At 48.3% G+C, this 16,662-nt stretch overlaps 2 protein-coding genes across 3 annotated transcripts in view; both read left to right on the forward strand.

Annotated features, from left to right (window-relative positions):
- The first annotated feature begins 151 nt into the window (after positions 1 to 151).
- Positions 152 to 8,087, forward strand: LOC308117610 (septin-5-like). The gene is made up of 11 exons (XM_080476587.1): positions 152 to 231; positions 2,207 to 2,297; positions 3,723 to 3,809; positions 3,910 to 4,033; positions 4,635 to 4,769; positions 4,878 to 4,995; positions 5,722 to 5,823; positions 5,945 to 6,041; positions 6,206 to 6,341; positions 6,993 to 7,095; positions 7,180 to 8,087. The coding sequence occupies exons 1-11, from the start codon at positions 181 to 183 to the stop codon at positions 7,240 to 7,242; spliced, it is 1,107 nt and encodes a 368-aa protein (XP_080332713.1). The 5' UTR covers positions 152 to 180; the 3' UTR covers positions 7,243 to 8,087.
- Positions 8,088 to 13,884: 5,797 nt separating this feature from the next.
- The window catches only part of LOC308117744 (multiple C2 and transmembrane domain-containing protein 1-like), a 29,252-nt gene continuing 26,474 nt past the window's right edge, over positions 13,885 to 16,662 (forward strand). Inside the window, exon 1 of one of the 2 annotated variants that reach the window (XM_080476825.1) lies at positions 13,885 to 14,118. The gene's annotated coding sequence lies outside the window, so the exon portion shown is untranslated. The remainder of the gene's footprint in view (positions 14,119 to 16,662) is intronic. The other variant, XM_080476826.1, reaches the window with a different exon arrangement.

Below are 16,662 nucleotides of genomic sequence, written 5' to 3' on the forward strand. Positions count from 1 at the left end.
TCTCGTGTTGTTTTTTTCATTCTAACAATAAACACGGTGGGAATAAACGTGAACGCGCACGTGCTTCGGGCGCGTGCGCGGCGTGTTTTTGTCTGTTTCCTTTCCTCGGCGGGGGGTTAGTGCGCATGTCCGCAACCCCCCACCCCCCCCTCCGTCTGCAGTCTCTATCATCGGGCAGACATGACGGCCAACAGCCGGTACCGGAGCCGCGCGCCCCGGACAGGTGAGCGCGTGCACGTGTGCGTCACAGCTGGATTGAATTTACTAATCATTTGAATTAATTTCGAATCCGTGTGTGTGTGTGTGTGTGTGTGTGTGTGTGTGTGTGTGTGTGTGTGTGTGTGTGTGTGTGTGTGTGTGTGTGTGTGTGTGTGTGTGTGTGTGTGTCGCTTCTCTGCTGGATTGGGTTTCCTGCTCCAGCAGATGTGGAGGTAAGAAGTTGAGAACACATATAATTCAGTGAATCAGACGATAAATAGTTTAGAAGAACCTGAACAAGTTTCTTTCTCCACACTGATGAAATGGAATCTAGAAGATAATCTGGCTCTAGTTTGTGGATGAGATGGTGGGTGGGTGGGTGTGTAGGTGGGTGTGTCGCTCTGAAATTTCAACATTTTCACTTGGAACGGTTGCCATGGGAACGAGCCTCTGCTTGTGTGCTAGACAATAACATGCAATCCTAATCTGGTGTGGATTAAGAAGATTGTCCCAGCTGTGAAGCTGATTTTATTTTAGTTGTTTTAATATTGTACTGTGCTATTGTTGTCATAGTTACTGATTACAGTTAATAGTTACTTGTCAATGAATTTGACCAGTTACCAAAATGAAAAATTTAATGTCCTCTATAATCTGATGTTAGAGCAGGAAGATATTCTATAATCTAATGTTAGTGGAGGAAGATGCTCTATAATCTGGATGTTAGAGGAGGAAGATGCTCTACAATCTGGATGTTAGAGGAGGAAGATGCTCTATAATCTGATGTTAGAGGAGGAAGATGCTTTATAATCTAATGTTAGAGGAGGACGATGCTCTGTAATCTGATGTTAGAGGAGGAAGATGCTCTATTGTCTGGATGTTAGAGGAGGAAGATGCTCTATTGTCTGGATGTTAGAGGAGGAAGATATTCTATAATCTGATGTTAGAGGAGGAAGATGCTGTATAATCTGGATGTTAGAGGGAGATGCTCTATAATCTGGATGTTAGATGAGGAAGATGCTCTATAATCTGATGTTAGAGGAGGAAGATGCTTTATAATCTAATGTTAGAGGAGCAAGATGCTCTGTAATCTGATGTTAGAGGAGGAAGATGCTCTGTCGTCTGGATGTTAGAGGAGGAGGATATTCTATTATCTGATGTTAGAGGAGGAAGATGCTCTATAGTCTGGATTTTAGAGGAGGAGGATATTCTATAATCTGATGTTAGAGGAGGAAGATGCTCTATAATCTGGATGTTAGCGGAGGAAGATGCTTGGAATATGGAAATGATTTAATATATCAGCATCGAAGTCGCCATTCACAATGCTGGTTTGTCACTGTGCAATGAGGTTTACCACACACACACACACACACACACACACACACACACACACACACACACACACACACACACACACACACACACACACAGATCACTGCACCAACGTAAATCCTACCATGCTAATGCTAACATAGCCTGACCTCATTTTTCCAACAAGAGTGAAACGTCACCACAACAGTTATAAGCACACACACACACACACACACACACACACACACACACACACACACACACACACACACACACACACACACACACACACACACACACACACACACACACACACACACACAGCTCTCCTCAGCTAATGTATAGATTTAGCGTTAAAGGGTTGTTACATCCTCAAGTACAAATGTTTTCGGGGGCGGGGGGTGCACACACTGACACACTCCCTCACTCACTCACTCACTCACTCCCTCACTCACTCACTCACTCACTCACTCACTCACACACTCACACACACTAATACTCACACACACCATCTGTGTGGGTTTAGCCCCCCCCTCCCCCTCCTGTGCTGTATTATGAATCCATGGAGCTGCTCTAGGCACCGCCGCTCTATAAAACATGAAGAAGTGATGAAGACGTCCCACTCTCACAATCCTGCTCCTCCTCCTCCTCCTCCACCTCCTCCTCCTCTTCCTCCTGTCTCTCACTCTGTGTGTTCCAGGACAAAGAGTACGTTGGCTTCGCTACGCTGCCCAACCAGCTGCACAGGAAGTCGGTGAAGAAAGGCTTCGAGTTCACGCTCATGGTGGCAGGTGAGCAGCGGCAGGTCACCGGCCCTCACCAGGTCACCAGGTCACCGGCCCTCGCCGGGTCACCGGGTCACCAGGTCACCGGCCCTCGCCGGGTCACCAGGTCACCAGGTCACCGGCCCTCGCCGGGTCACCAGGTCACCGGCCCTCGCCGGGTCACCAGGTCACCGGCCCTCGCCGGGTCACCAGGTCACCAGGTCACCGGCCCTCGCCGGGTCACCAGGTCACCAGGTCACCGGCCCTCGCCGGGTCACCAGGTCACCGGCCCTCGCCGGGTCACCAGGTCACCGGCCCTCGCCGGGTCACCAGGTCACCAGGTCACCGGCCCTCGCCGGGTCACCAGGTCACCGGCCCTCGCCGGGTCACCAGGTCATTAATAGAATCTCTGTCGACGTTTGACAGACTTGTTTTCGATAAAAACATGTTTTTGTGGTTTGTCACTCTTTAACTTCAGAGTTTTGTCAGTTTATCACGGTGACGTCTTCACTACACTGGACCTTTACAACCGAGGCAGTTCACTTTACATCTGGACGTTTGGACCAGTTCATCACTCAGGCCCCGCCCACATGACGACGACATTTCACGTAACCATGGTTACTGTCCAATCATCCTCACGACGTTTTAAGAACCCGAAGAGGTTTTTTTTTAAAACGTGTTCCAGAGTGGAGGAATTAGAAAACGCCGCCTCAGCTTTGACGTGTGGACGGACAAGATGCACATTAGCAGAAAACGATGATGTCATGGCCCCGCCTCTCGACCTATAACCCCGCCTCCCTCTCCGTGACGTCATTAACACCACCAACATGGCGGACTACCTGCTCCAGGTGGAGCTGCAGGAGCTGCTGATGCTCGTCGCTTTAATAAGGACACATGCTGGATTTGTTCTTTTCTACGTTGTTTCATGCTCCGTGTCTTCTTCTCTGTTTCTGCTGTGTTTCTGTGGCAGCGTTACAGCGCCACCTATAGGCCTGGCTGGTGAACGACATCGTGTTGAGGAGTTTACACGGTGTTAGGGATGCAGATGTTTCCCCTGTGGACGGGGAACGTTTTTAGAACGAGGGTTTTGGCTCGGGCGACGGAGACAAGATGTCCTCGTTTCAGCAGCTTCGTCTTCACGCCTCCTCTTTCACAAATCTCTCGTCTCCTGTGAAAGTTTCTGGCTCTGATTCCTCCGATGAGTCACCAGAACAAAATATTGAGAATCTCGGCTCCGCCAGTCGACGCTTAATGAGAAAATATATAAGTCTGAACATTCGAGTCTGTTAATGATCCATCAAGAAGACTGATTGATCTGTGTGTGTGTGTGTGTGTGTGTGTGTGTGTGTGTGTGTGTGTGTGTGTGTGTGTGTGTGTGTGTGTGTGTGTGTGTGTGTGTGTGTGTGTGTGTGTGTGTGTGTGTGTGTGTGTGTGTGTGTGTGTGTGTGTCAGGGGAGTCCGGTCTGGGTAAGTCCACCCTGGTGAACAGCCTCTTCCTCACCAACCTGCACAAAGACAGGAAGCTGCTGAATGCTGAAGGTGAGTGTTCGACCAATCAGGCGCCTCTGCCCGCGTCTCGCCTGCCAGACCGCCGACATGATGACGGAGCGCGAGCTGCGTGTTTGTTGTCGCCCTGCAGAGCGAATCCATCAGACGGTGGAGATCACCAAGCACACGGTGGACATCGAGGAGAAGGGAGTGAAGCTCAAATTGACCATCGTGGACACGCCGGGGTTCGGAGACGCCGTCAACAACACCGAGTGGTGAGGACATTTCTGGTCAACTACGCTCCTGTAGTTTGCTGTAGTTCTAGGGAACGTTGGTCCTGTAGTTTGGTTGATTTCTGATGAACATTGTATAGTTCGGTGTTGTTCTGGTGAATGTTGGTCTTGTAGCTGGTAGATTTCTGGTGAACATTCCTGTGGTAGTTTGGTGTAATTCTGGAGATAATTGGTCCTACAATTTGGTGTATTTCTGGTGAACGTTGGCCTTGTAGTTTGGTCTATTTGTGGTGAACATTGGTCCTGTAGTTTGATGGATTTGTGGTGAACATTAGTCCTGTAGTTTGGGGGATTTGTGGTGAACATTAGTCCTGTAGTTTGGGGGATTTGTGGTGAACATTAGTCCTGTAGTTTGGGGGATTTGTGGTGAACATTAGTCCTGTAGTTTGGTGTATTTCCAGTGGACATTGGTCCTGTGGCTTGGTGGATTTGTGGTGAACATTGGTCCTGTAGTTTGGTGGATATCTGGTGAACATTGGTGCTGTAGTTTGATTGATTTCTGTGAACATTCCTCTGGCAGTTTGGTAGATATCTGGTGAGCGTTGGTCCTGTAGTTTGACGTAGTTTGGTGAACGTCTTCCAGCTGGCATCCCGTCACCGACTACATCGACCAGCAGTTCGAGCAGTACTTCAGAGACGAGAGTGGCCTCAACAGGAAGAACATCCAGGACAACCGAGTGCACTGCTGCCTCTACTTCATCCCACCGTTTGGACACGGGTAACACACACACACACACACACACACACACACACACACACACACACACACACACACACACACACACACACACACACACACACTCACTCTGACCCTGACCCTCTGCAGGCTCCGTCCAGTCGACGTGGAGTTCATGAAGGCGCTGCAGAACAAAGTCAACGTAGTTCCTCTCATCGCTAAAGCCGACTGCCTCACGCCGCTGGAGATCAGGAAGCTGAGGGAGCGGGTGAGACCTGGCGACCTTTGACCTCCGTCAACCACAGTCTGCTCCGTCACAAAGCAGAGCCAGAACATTATGACCACTGGCAACTGATGGGCAGAACACCGATAAGCAGCTCGGCCCGAAACCAGGTCAAAGTCAGGGTCAAAGTGGTCCAGAAAACTAGTCCAAAACCAGTCAACAAGTCCAAAACTTGGTTGGAACCAGCCCTAAAACCAGTCAACAAGTCCAAAACTTGGTTGGAACCAGCCCTAAAACCAGTCAACAAGTCCAAAACCATGTTAGAACCAGCCCTAAAACCAGTCAACAAGTCCAAAACTTGGTTGGAACCAGCCCTAAAACCAGTCAACAAGTCCAAAACCATGTTAGAACCAGCCCCAAAACCAGTCAACAAGTCAAGTATCCAGCTTCAGACCAGTCCAGAAATTCACACTTGTTACTTTACATTACTTTTGGACTTAAAATGGTTGTGAACTTCTTAAAAATGCATTTTAGACTTGTTTTGAACGTATTTGCGACAAAAAAAAGTTCAGAAATGAAACAAACTAATCCATGGAAGCCGCAGATTACTAAAAGTGTGTGTGTGTGTGTGTGTGTGTGTGTGTGTGTGTGTGTGTGTGTGTGTGTGTGTGTGTGTGTGTGTGTGTGTGTGTGTGTGTGTGTGTGTGTGTGTGTGTGTGTGTGTGTGTGTGTGTGTGTGTGTGTGTGTGTGTGTGTGTGTGTGTGTGTCAGCTGCGGGAGGAGATCGACAGGTACTCCATAAAGATCTATCAGTTCCCCGACTGCGACACAGACGAGGACGAGGAGTTCAAGCAGCAGGACAAAGAGCTGAAAGTGAGCCGGCAGTACATTAACACTTCTCCACCGTGCCACAGAGAAGGTCTTACTCCCAGAGTTTGACCACGATGTGAAGGTGTAATGTAGCTGTTGTAATGGAGTACTTTTACTCTGACAGGAGAGTTCTCCGTTTGCGGTGATCGGCAGCAACACGGTGGTGGAGGCTCGAGGTCAGAGGGTCAGAGGGAGGCTTTACCCCTGGGGCATCGTAGAGGGTGGGTGTGTGTGTGTGTGTGTGTGTGTGTGTGTGTGTGTGTGTGTGTGTGTGTGTGTGTGTGTGTGTGTGTGTGTGTGTGTGTGTGTGTGTGTGTGTGTGTGTGTGTGTGTGTGTGTGTGTGTGTGTGTGTGTGTGTGCTGATGCTGGTCTGTGTGTGTGCAGTGGAAAACCCGTCGCATTGCGACTTCGTCAAACTGAGGACCATGTTGATCCGGACGCACATGAACGATCTGAAGGACGTGACCAGCGACTGTCACTACGAGAACTACCGGGCCCTCTGCATCCAGACCATGACCAGGTGAGTCCAGACCAGGTGAGTCCAGACCATGACCAGGTGAGTCCAGACCAGGTGAGTCCAGACCATGACCAGGTGAGTCCTCCACCCAGTCTGTCTGAAGACGTCCCGACACAGTTTGGAGACTAGATTTGAAATAAATTTGGTGTACTTCTATACTGGTTATAAACTAGTTAGTATCACTAGAATTGTGATTGTGATGGCTCAGTGGTAGAGTCGCTCGTCCAATAACCAGAGGGTTGGCGGTTCGAATCCCACTCTATCAAAAGTTGACCTACATTGTGGGTGCATCAATGTTGGTGGTGGTCGGAGGGCAAAACACAGACGTAGCCAGGCCTCCGTCAGCAGCCCCAGGGCCGCTGTGGCTACAGCGTAGCTTAGCATGGCTGGAGGGACTGGTGTGGAGGAATCATGGTCTCTGGACGCGACGAGTCAGCGGAAAAAAGTGCTAAATAAATCCAAGCCATTATTATTATTAGGCTAGTTAGTGGACTAGATGGTGGATGAGTAGATGAGTTAGCAGACTCTCTAGCAGACTAGTTAGTGGACTAGTCAGTGGACAGTTACTACACTAGTTAGTGGACCAGTTCGTAGACCAGCTTCAGACTGATGTTGGCGCCGCTGGTTGACGCCGTCTCGTGTCTCGTCCTGCAGTAAGATGAACGCAGAGCAGCGGGTCGAGAGTCCGATTCCCCTCCTGCCACTGGCGGCGCCCGACGTGGAGACGGAGAAACTGATAAAGAAGAAAGACGAGGAGGCGAGTGGACGAGGTTACGCAACGCCGCCGTGCTGACGACCCACGTCCCGTGACCTCGTGTCTCTGTGTCTCCGTGTCCTGCAGCTCCGGCGGATGCAGCAGATGCTCCAGAAGATGCAGCAGCAGATGCACGAGCAGGACCTGTGACCCCCCCACACACCTGCAACCCCACCACCACTTTTAATCCCGCTGTGCTGCCGCTGAACGCGACCCGCCGACCTCCAGAGTCCAGATGGACCCCGAACAGGAAGCAGAGCGTCTTGACCGGGTGACTCTGTTCTCACAGCATCAGAAGACACGTCAGTTTACACTTTGTCACCTTCACTTCTTCACTCGTTTCCTCGTCAACGGGCCTGATGAGGCGTCTGCGTCGGTGCCTGAGTGAAAAGGCGCTTTAACATTCCGATTATTTAAACTCTACAGCCAAAAAATATAAACAAACATTTAATTTAATATTAACTCCATGATAAAATGATATCAGATCAGATATTTTTTCTAAAACTCAATAAACTTTGAGTTTTAGAAAAAATATCTGATTCACCAGATGAAAAAATCAGATTGTTTATTGAAATGAACAGAAATAAATGGAAAAAAAGGTTTTTAATCAACAAACTAAAGAAAATTCAAGCCAGAAGATTTATTTCAAAATGTGGCAACGTGTGTGTGTGTGTGCGTGCGTGCGTGCGTGCGTGCGTGCGTGCGTGCGTGCGTGCGTGCGTGCGTGTGTGTGTGTAATCAGCACTAATTGGATTTCCTCTCAATAATGTAAATAAAACTCACTCTGCTCTCATACTATCTGTTTGCATGTTGGAGGTTTTTAAAGACTCATAATCAAGTTAAATCTCAATAATCAACTTTGTCCTAATAAGAACAATAATAACAATATTAGTAATAACAAACGATAATAATGGTGATCACAGTTTGTTTTTATGCATTAATCTTTTACAAACTGCTTCAAGTTGTTTGAGTGAATAAAATCTTTCTTTTCATCCAAAGTCTCTCTTGTTTTTATCGTCATCATCATCGTCATCGTCATCGTCATCGTCGTCATCGTCATCATTATCATCTTTCTTTATTGCAGACATAAGAATCCAAAAAAACTCTTTCACAAATACATAAAACTGGGAACAAAACACTATAAAGATATCAGAAGTAGGACAATCACAGTAAATGATCCCCTCTTGACAAGAGACACCCGGACCAATGCCTCCACGAGGAAGACTGGGATTTTACAGGACTATGACTGGGACTTTACAGGACTATGACTGGGATTTTACAGGACTATGACTGGGATTTTACAGGACTATGACTGGGATTCTACAGTACTATGACTGGGATTTTACAGGACTATGACTGGGATTTTACAGGACTATGACTGGGACTTTACAGGACTATGACTGGGATTTTACAGGACTATGACTGGGATTCTACAGTACTATGACTGGGACTTTACAGGACTATGACTGGGATTCTACAGTACTATGACTGGGATTTTACAGGACTATGACTGGGATTAGTCAACAGCATTATAATGGTGTTCTGCTCTGCCCCCATTCTACTTTTAGAAAAGCTAGGAACCTCCACTAAACCAGCAATGTGAGAACCAAGAGTTCTTCTGGGGAGATCTGGGACCAGCAGTTCTCTAAGATCTGATGGAACCTGGTTGTTAAGAGCGTTCTAAGTTAGAAGGAGGATTTTAAATTCTCTTCTAGATTGAACAGGGAGCCAATGAAGCGAGGTTAGTGTTGGAGGGAGCTGATCTCTGGTGCTGGTTCTGGTCACGACTCTGGCTGCAGCATTTAGAACCAGTTATTGTTTCACCCTGATAATAGGGAGTTACAATAGTTACTCTGGAAGTAACTAATGCATGAAGTAGTTTTGTGATGTGACGTTTAAGGACCCGTTTCCACGACAACAAATTCGAGTGTATCTGCAAAACTTCCTTCACTTTTGGGGGGTCCGTTTACACGACACCAGTTTGTGGATCCACTGTATCCGCAAAGTTTTTAATCCGGCTCCCAAGGTGGAAAGATTCTTTCACGGTCTCTGTTCCCTCCTGCAGAGACTGATGGAGGCTACAGAGCCTGTTACTGCTCATCTCCCCCTCCTGCTCATCCAGTTGTAAACAAACATGGCGGCCCCGTAGCGGTACGACCCGTAGCGGTACGACCCGTAGCGGTACGACCCGTAGTGGTACGACCCGCGGTCCATATTCTAGTTTTATCCTCCAGATCAGTAGTTTAATTTTCCTCACGTTTATAGTGTATTGCTCTCTGCACACACGTCTGTGTAGTTTCATTACAAAATCAAGCAACAGTGCCCTCCAGTGGCCCGGCAGACTAACTACATCAATGTCTCTGTGTCCGCTGCTGCAGTGGAAACGCCCCCACTTTTTTTTTGCGGATTAGGTGTTGTTTACACGACAACGTTTCACATGACAACACCTAAGTTCACTGCTGATGAATATTAATCCTGGAGTCAGAAGTTAAAACACATTAAGGTTGAGATTCAACTCTTTAATTACATCAGTTAATTATACTAACAATGATGCATGGTGGAGCAGCAGTTCGCGCCCCGCTTCACAGTGAAAAGGTTGTGTGTGTGTGTGTGTGTGTGTGTGTGTGTGTGTGTGTGTGTGTGTGTGTGTGTGTGTGTGTGTGTGTGTGTGTGTGTGTGTGTGTGTGTGTGTGTGTGTGTGTGTGTGTGTGTGTGAGAGAGACAGAGAGAGAGAGACAGAGAGAGAGAGAGAGACAGAGAGAGAGAGAGACAGAGAGAGAGAGAGAGAGAGACAGAGAGAGAGAGCGGGGTTACCGCGATGGAAAGGGGCCCCCGTTTTGAGTCGGCCCCCCGGAGCAGCTGGGACCGGCCCTGTCCTCCAGTTTTCCAGGACGGTGGTCGGAGCGGCGGGCTGCGGAGCGCGTCCGGCCGGGATGGAGCGCGCTGAGGACGGCGGCTCGTCCCCGCAGAGCACGCTGTGGAAGCAGTTCCAGGCCCGGGCCAAGCCGCTGCTCAGCCCCAAGCTGGGAGCCCGCGAGCCGGGAGCGCGGGAACCGGGAGCTCGCGAGCCCGGAGCCCGCGAGCTGGAGGACCGCAAGGAGCGAGGCATGTGGATGTTCCGGAGGATGAAGCGCCGGGAACAGTCCGTCCTGGACCGGGTCATCTCCTCCTCCCAGCCCGACCTGCTCTTCTCCTCTCCGGGGGACGTGGAGGCGGCGGCCGGTGGCTCCGTCTCCGGCCGGGAGAAGCGTCACTCCTCCGTCAAACACAAGACTTCCTGCCCAAACAAGCCCACAGTAGCTCAGCTGGTGCAGTCCCATCACAAGAGCTCCTCTCTGGGCTCTGCGTGCCTTGAGCGGCTGGCCCAGCCTCCAGGAGCCAGCGGTGGCTGCAGCGGGAGCAGCGGCTCCGGCAGCCCGGGCGACACGGCGGCCGGAGCCGCAGGAGGAGCCGCAGCAGCCGGGGAGACTCAGCCGGACAACCCGCCAGGCCAGGTGAGCTTCTACCTGTTAAAACAGGCGGTTTGGCCTCAAATATGATTGTGATTGGATACTACACGTTTCATATTTTATAAAACATATTAAAAGTAATATTAAAATCTGATATTTTCATTCAGACAGGACTTTGCTGCTGTAACTTTAAAAACAGCCACAAGAGGGCGCCACAGATAATTGCTGGTTCCATTTCTTCTTTGCAGCTTATATACTAACTGTGAACAGTCGAGGTTGTATTAATCCGATTTTCCATCCCAGGCAGAACGTTACATTTTATTTATTTTTTTAATTATTATTTATTTATTTATTGAGATTAATAATCTAAGTGTGTCCTGGAGAGCTGGGGTGGCTGAGGGTCTTGCGCAGGGACCCATGCATGTTTTTGGGACTGTGGGGGAAACCGGAGTACCCAGAAGACCCACACAGAAAGGCCCTGTGTTTGAACCCACGACCTTCTTGCGGTGAGGCGAGTGTGCTAACCACTGCTCCACCGTGCAGTTTCTTATATATATACAACGGATAAAAACCTCCACGCTTGATTGAACTGCTATTGATTCATTGGTTCAATGTGACGTGGAGAGAAACAGGATCTAAGAAAGTGGCTCCTTGCATGCACTTTAATGTGCACACTGCAAACTTCATTGACAAATTTACCTAAACATTTTTCTCTTAAGTTTCTGTTTTCACTTGGGACAGGGCCGATCCGGTCCAGTATTGGTATTGGGTTCTGGTACCAACATAATTCACGGATCAGAAATTTCTGCTCCAACCTGCAGAGAGTTCTGATCCATGATCCTGGTCTGCTTCATGATCCTGGTCTGCTTCATGATCCTGGTCTGATCCATGATCCTGGTCTGATCCATGATCCTGGTCTGATCCATGATCCTGGTCTGATCCATGATCCTGGTCTGCTTCATGATCCTGGTCTGATCCATGATCCTGGTCTGCTTCATGGTGCTGAAATGATCCCCAGTGTTTCCCTGCTGCTGCTCTGCTCGCTGGCTGCAAACTGTGGACTGGATTTCCTGAAGGGAGGCGGGTCTCAATGAGACCAGGAGGAATGAGTCAGGAAATCCAGTCCACAGTTTGCAGCCAGCGAGCAGGCTAGGGAAGTAGCACTGTGCTATCCAACTTTTCATGGCAACATGTTGCTGATTGGACAGATTTTACACTCAAAACACCACAAAGCAACACAGCAACGTGGATGTTAGCAAAGCAACGCAGCAACGTGGATGGTAGCAAAGCAACGCAGGAACGTGGATGTTAGCAAAGCAACGCAGCAACGTGAATGGTAGCAAAGCAACGCAGCAACGTGGATGGTAGCAAAGCAACGCAGCAACGTGAATGGTAGCAACGTGGATATTAGCAAAGCAACGCAGCAACGTGGATGTTAGCAAAGCAACGCAGCAACGTGGATGTTAGCAAAGCAACGCAGCAACGTGAATGGTAGCAACGTGGATGTTAGTAAAGCAACGCAGCAACGTGGATGTTAGCAAAGCCGTTGTACAGCGAGGCGCCGCTCTGCCGCCAGACGCCACCATTTTAAAACTCCAGCTCGCTGAGGAGAACAGAACTGACATCAAAACAATGAACAGCAGCTCCTCCGCTGGAGGAGACGATTCACACCTCCGTCAAGCTGCGTCCTACTCCACGCTAAACTCTCTGAAAATAGTCCCAATCATTTGTGTTGTTGGAGCAGGAAGCACTGCTGTTGGTGCTCCGTTGCTAAATCATTAATAATAAAGGATTAATGAAGTCATTCTGAGGTTCTAAAGGTAGAACTAGTTTATGATGAGATGATGACGTCACTCAGACCCCCACATTGTCCACATGGAACTAAAATACTTTGTACTGCTTCCTTTTCTTCTCCTGATACTAACCTCAAGTTGTCTTTAGAGAGAATACATGTATACATTAGTACATTTCATACTTTACTGTAGAGAGGAGTTTATTACAGCCTCATATAAAATCAACAATAATGATAATAACAATATTAAAGTAAACAGCTCTGGTATCTGAGTAGTATCAGCAGATATACAAATTTAAGTATCAGGATCAGAAGTGAAAAAAGGTGTATGGGTGCTTCCCTTGTTTTCACTCTTCCTCTCTCTTCTCTCCAAGAGGAATTTATTGAGTAAATTCTGAGAACATTGAGGAAGAAGGTGGAGGAGGAAGGAAAAGTCCCATAGAGACATTAATCCTTTTAATCAAGGAAACCACAGTGCGGAGCTGCCGAGGTTTGAGCGGCGAGTGACGGCTGACTGTGGAAACAGAAACACTGAACTAGAGTCAAGGCGCTTGGAGGGTTCTGGTGGATTTCTGCAGTTTTCAACAGGTATTATGCATTTCTATGCACTGTTCTGCTGGAGTTTGCAGGAGTTTGCAGGTTTTCCGCAGCGTTCTGCAGTCAGTTCCAGTTCTATTTCTAAAAGCTGCACTGAGGTGAGCGTCAGACCACACGAAGGAGAAATGTTACGTCCCAGTTCCACTTGAATGTGACATTTGAAAACAGAACCATGGACTCTGTGGTGCAGAACTGCAGCAAGGCACAGCTGGAATCTGTGTTGCTCCAGGAACCTGAGCGGAGACTTGGCGGTTCGTTTCAGCAGATCTTTAGCATCGTGAGTAAAGTGAAGCTTTGATTTACACTCTTCCTGTTTTCTTGAGGATAAACGAGTGAAACGGGACAGTTTGGTTCAGACTCCCTGAATGAGAACGGCTCTGTTTATACTACATCATTTTCAAGTGTGAACAGGGAACTTTCAACATGTTTTGGTGTTTTGACTGGAGTCACAACTTTTTGAAACGCTCCGTCTCCATGGAAACGTGGAAAACACAACCATCATCCATCCACATGAGGTCCAGGCTCAGATTCACAACATTTCTCTCTGCTTCCTTCAGCTTCTCTTCATGGATCATTATTTCCTCCGAGTTGTGACTTCTTCACCTGCGCCTGGTTCTGCAGAACTTCTTCACCTAGCGGTGGTGAATTGTTGGTTTATCTCTGTCAAAGTGTCTTGAGTTGACTGTGGTGTATTTGGCTCTATAGAAATAAAATGAATAGAATCGTGTTTGGGAGGGGTCAAAGTATCCGTGCCAGTTGTTTTGTCTTTGGACTCAGTCGAACTCTTCAGAAGCGTCTCTTCTCTCACTTTGGCGTTTCGGTCAGTCGGGGTTAATCCAGTGGACAGATTATAGTAAAGCCAACCAGCAGGACGACTCTTCGTCCTCCCTCCTTCTCTCCTGCTGCTCCTCCTTCATTCAGCTCCACCTCGTCCACCAACACTCGCTTCTCTTTGCAAGACACTTGTAGAAGCTTCGCGAGTACCAACAGGACCGCCGACCTGTGAGTGGTTTCTCCTCCTGGACGACTCCTCTCTGTGCGGCCAGCCCGCCGCCCCGCCTGATCCTGGATCTCCTGATCGGCGAGGCGCCGGTGCCAGAATCCCGTCGAGCCATCCGACAGTTACTCCGCTGCGCCTTCAGCGATGACTCCTTCTCCTTCGCCTCCACGTGTGGACGGCTGCTGGCGGTGAGCTCCGGCTTCCTGTCCACCTCTCCGGTTTTCTCTGATGTGAGGTCGAACAAAAAAAGTTAGGAGGTGCATCAATACCATCTTTTTAAAAGAATGAGTACGAGTGCCAACTTGTTGCTACTTGCTGATACAGATATGAGTACTTATTAAATACCATAGAGTTGAATTCTTACTCCAAATGCTAACGATACGTGAAGGCTATGCATCACCACAGACCTCCTCCACCAAAGTGTCAGTCACTATAATCATGTAGCATGTAGCATATAGCACGGCTCGGCGTTACGTGCTGAGCAGTTAAACTGCCGAGTGTCATCAAGCTAAACCTGCTGGGATTTAGACCAGATGTCTCCGGTGGTGAAGTTACTGGTGGTGAAGTTACTGGTGGTGGAGTTACTGGTGGTGAAGTTACTGGTGGTGGAGTTACTGGTGGTGAAGTTACTGGTACTTTACAAACTGTCTTTCATATCCTTTTGATATTTTGTCAGAACATCATTTACAGTCTGTTTTACTTTGGTCGTTCTCACTGATTTTAAAGAATGTCCAAACCGTAGACGTTGCTCCTCCTGTTGTTTTCAAGCGAGCAACATTTGCTGATGGATGACATCACATTGTGTCAGGTATCTTTTACGAGTACCAGTACTCTGTGCATACCGGATCCTGGTATCAGTGCATCCCTAAATAAATTCCTCATCGTGTAACTGAGTACCAAAACCAAAAGAGTCCATCAGGTTCTTGACTTCAGTCTTTGTGATTCCGTATTGATCCGGAGGTGATATTCAGTCCACGTTCCACCTGATTTATGTTTACGGCCTTTCCCCTCGGGGCAGATCGGACCGATCAATACTCTTCTTCCCGCGGTGAGTCAGCAGTGACCCAGACATGGATCCAGACGTCGCGTCTGATTGGTCTAAAACCGGCACAGGATGTAACGCAGCGGCCGCGGCGGCGACTTGTTGACGGGCGAAACAAATCGACATAAAATGATTTAGTGTCTCCAGTCTGGCGTTAGTGTGCCACAACAACAGAACCGATAAAATCACCGGGTTGTTTATTCAGAACAACGTTCCGTTCCACGAGGTTCCAGCGTTTTTTTGAAATGTTACATTTTCCTTGTTTCCATGGCGACAGAATCGGAACGTTTCCAGAAAGGTCCACTTTGGCAGCCGTGCACAGAAACCCGTGTTTCCAGTGACTCTGAGCTCCGTTGTCGTGGAAACGGACCCAAAACGTGGAAATTTCTCTTGAGAATTCTTGCTTGAGTATTTAAATGACTTCAGTTTTACTGGAGTAGAATTCCAGGCCTCTTTTTTCTGGATTACTGGAGTACTCTGGTTGAAAGGTGTTGCTGTTTCCTCCCTGCAGAAATCGGAGCTCCTATAGTTAAGGTCTGGATCGTCCAACCCATGAAGCACATTTATTGCCCCGCCTGTTGTTGCTCCACATCAGAGCTTTTATCGACACCCCCCGGTACGGCCTCTTGACAGATGAAGTACTTTAGAATACTTCAAGTACACATTAGGATCACTTTACAAGACATTGGAGAGGAAATAACTCTCTGCGAGCTGCAGCAATTAGACGATTAATTGAAAGAGGGAGTTATCGACATTTTCTCAAAGCACAAACACTTTTCTTCTTCACTCAGTCAACAGATGGTTTCTATCATCAAGTACAAACATTTTTATCTAAATCTATTTAAGTTTGCTCGGTTGCTTGGCCCTCAGATTGGACTTCTTTCTAAGGCTCCGCCCAATACGACAACGCCGTCTCACGTCACCATGGTTACTGTCCGATCATCCTCACGACGTTTTAGGAACCTGAAAACGTTTTATTTAAACGTGTTCCAGAGTGGAGGAATTAGAAAACGCCGCCTCAGCTTTGACGTGTGGACGGACAAGACGCACATCAGCTGAAAACGATGATGTCATGGCCCCGCCTCTCGACCTCTAACCCCGCCTCCCTCTCCGTGACGTCATTAACACCACCAACATGGCGGACTACCTGCTCCAGGTGGAGCTGCAGGAGCTGCTGATGCTCGTCGCTTTAATAAGGACACATGCTGGATTTGTTCTTTTCTACGTTGTTTCATGCTCCGTGTCTTCTTCTCTGTTTCTGCTGTGTTTCTGTGGCAGCGTTACAGCGCCACCTACAGGCCTGGCAGGTGGACTACACCGTGTTGAGGAGTTTACACGGTGTTAGGGATGCAGATGTTTCCCCTGTGGACGGGGAACGTTTTTAGAACAAGGGTTTTGGCTCGGGCGACGGAGACAAGATGTCCTCGTTTCAGCAGCTTCGTCTTCACGCCTCCTCTTTCACAAATCTGCAGGAGCTGCTGATGCTCGTCGCTTTAATAAGGACACATGATGGATTTGTCCTTTTCTACGTCTTCTTCTCTGTTTCTGTTGTGTTTCTGTCTCAGCGTTAAAGCGCCACCTACAGGCCTGGCAGGTGGACTATGTCATGTTGAGGAGTTTTCATGGTGTCGTGGACACAGATGTTTCCTGTGTGGACGGGGAACTTTTTAAGAACGATGAGGAGAAAGAA

This window comes from Lipophrys pholis (genome assembly GCF_963383615.2).
Source record: "Lipophrys pholis genome assembly, chromosome: 12".
NCBI lineage: Eukaryota > Metazoa > Chordata > Actinopteri > Blenniiformes > Blenniidae > Lipophrys > Lipophrys pholis.

What these genes read in the sequence shown, in the direction of transcription:
- LOC308117610 (XM_080476587.1), top strand. Translation starts at nt 181, where the DNA reads ATGACGGCCAACAGCCGGTACCGGAGCCGCGCGCCCCGGACAGGTGAG. An exon ending in GAAGCTGCTGAATGCTGAAG is followed by an intron (nt 3,810 to 3,909) that starts GTGAGTGTTCGA and finishes GTCGCCCTGCAG; the next exon opens with AGCGAATCCATCAGACGGTG. An exon ending in AGCAGGACAAAGAGCTGAAA is followed by an intron (nt 5,824 to 5,944) that starts GTGAGCCGGCAG and finishes TTACTCTGACAG; the next exon opens with GAGAGTTCTCCGTTTGCGGT.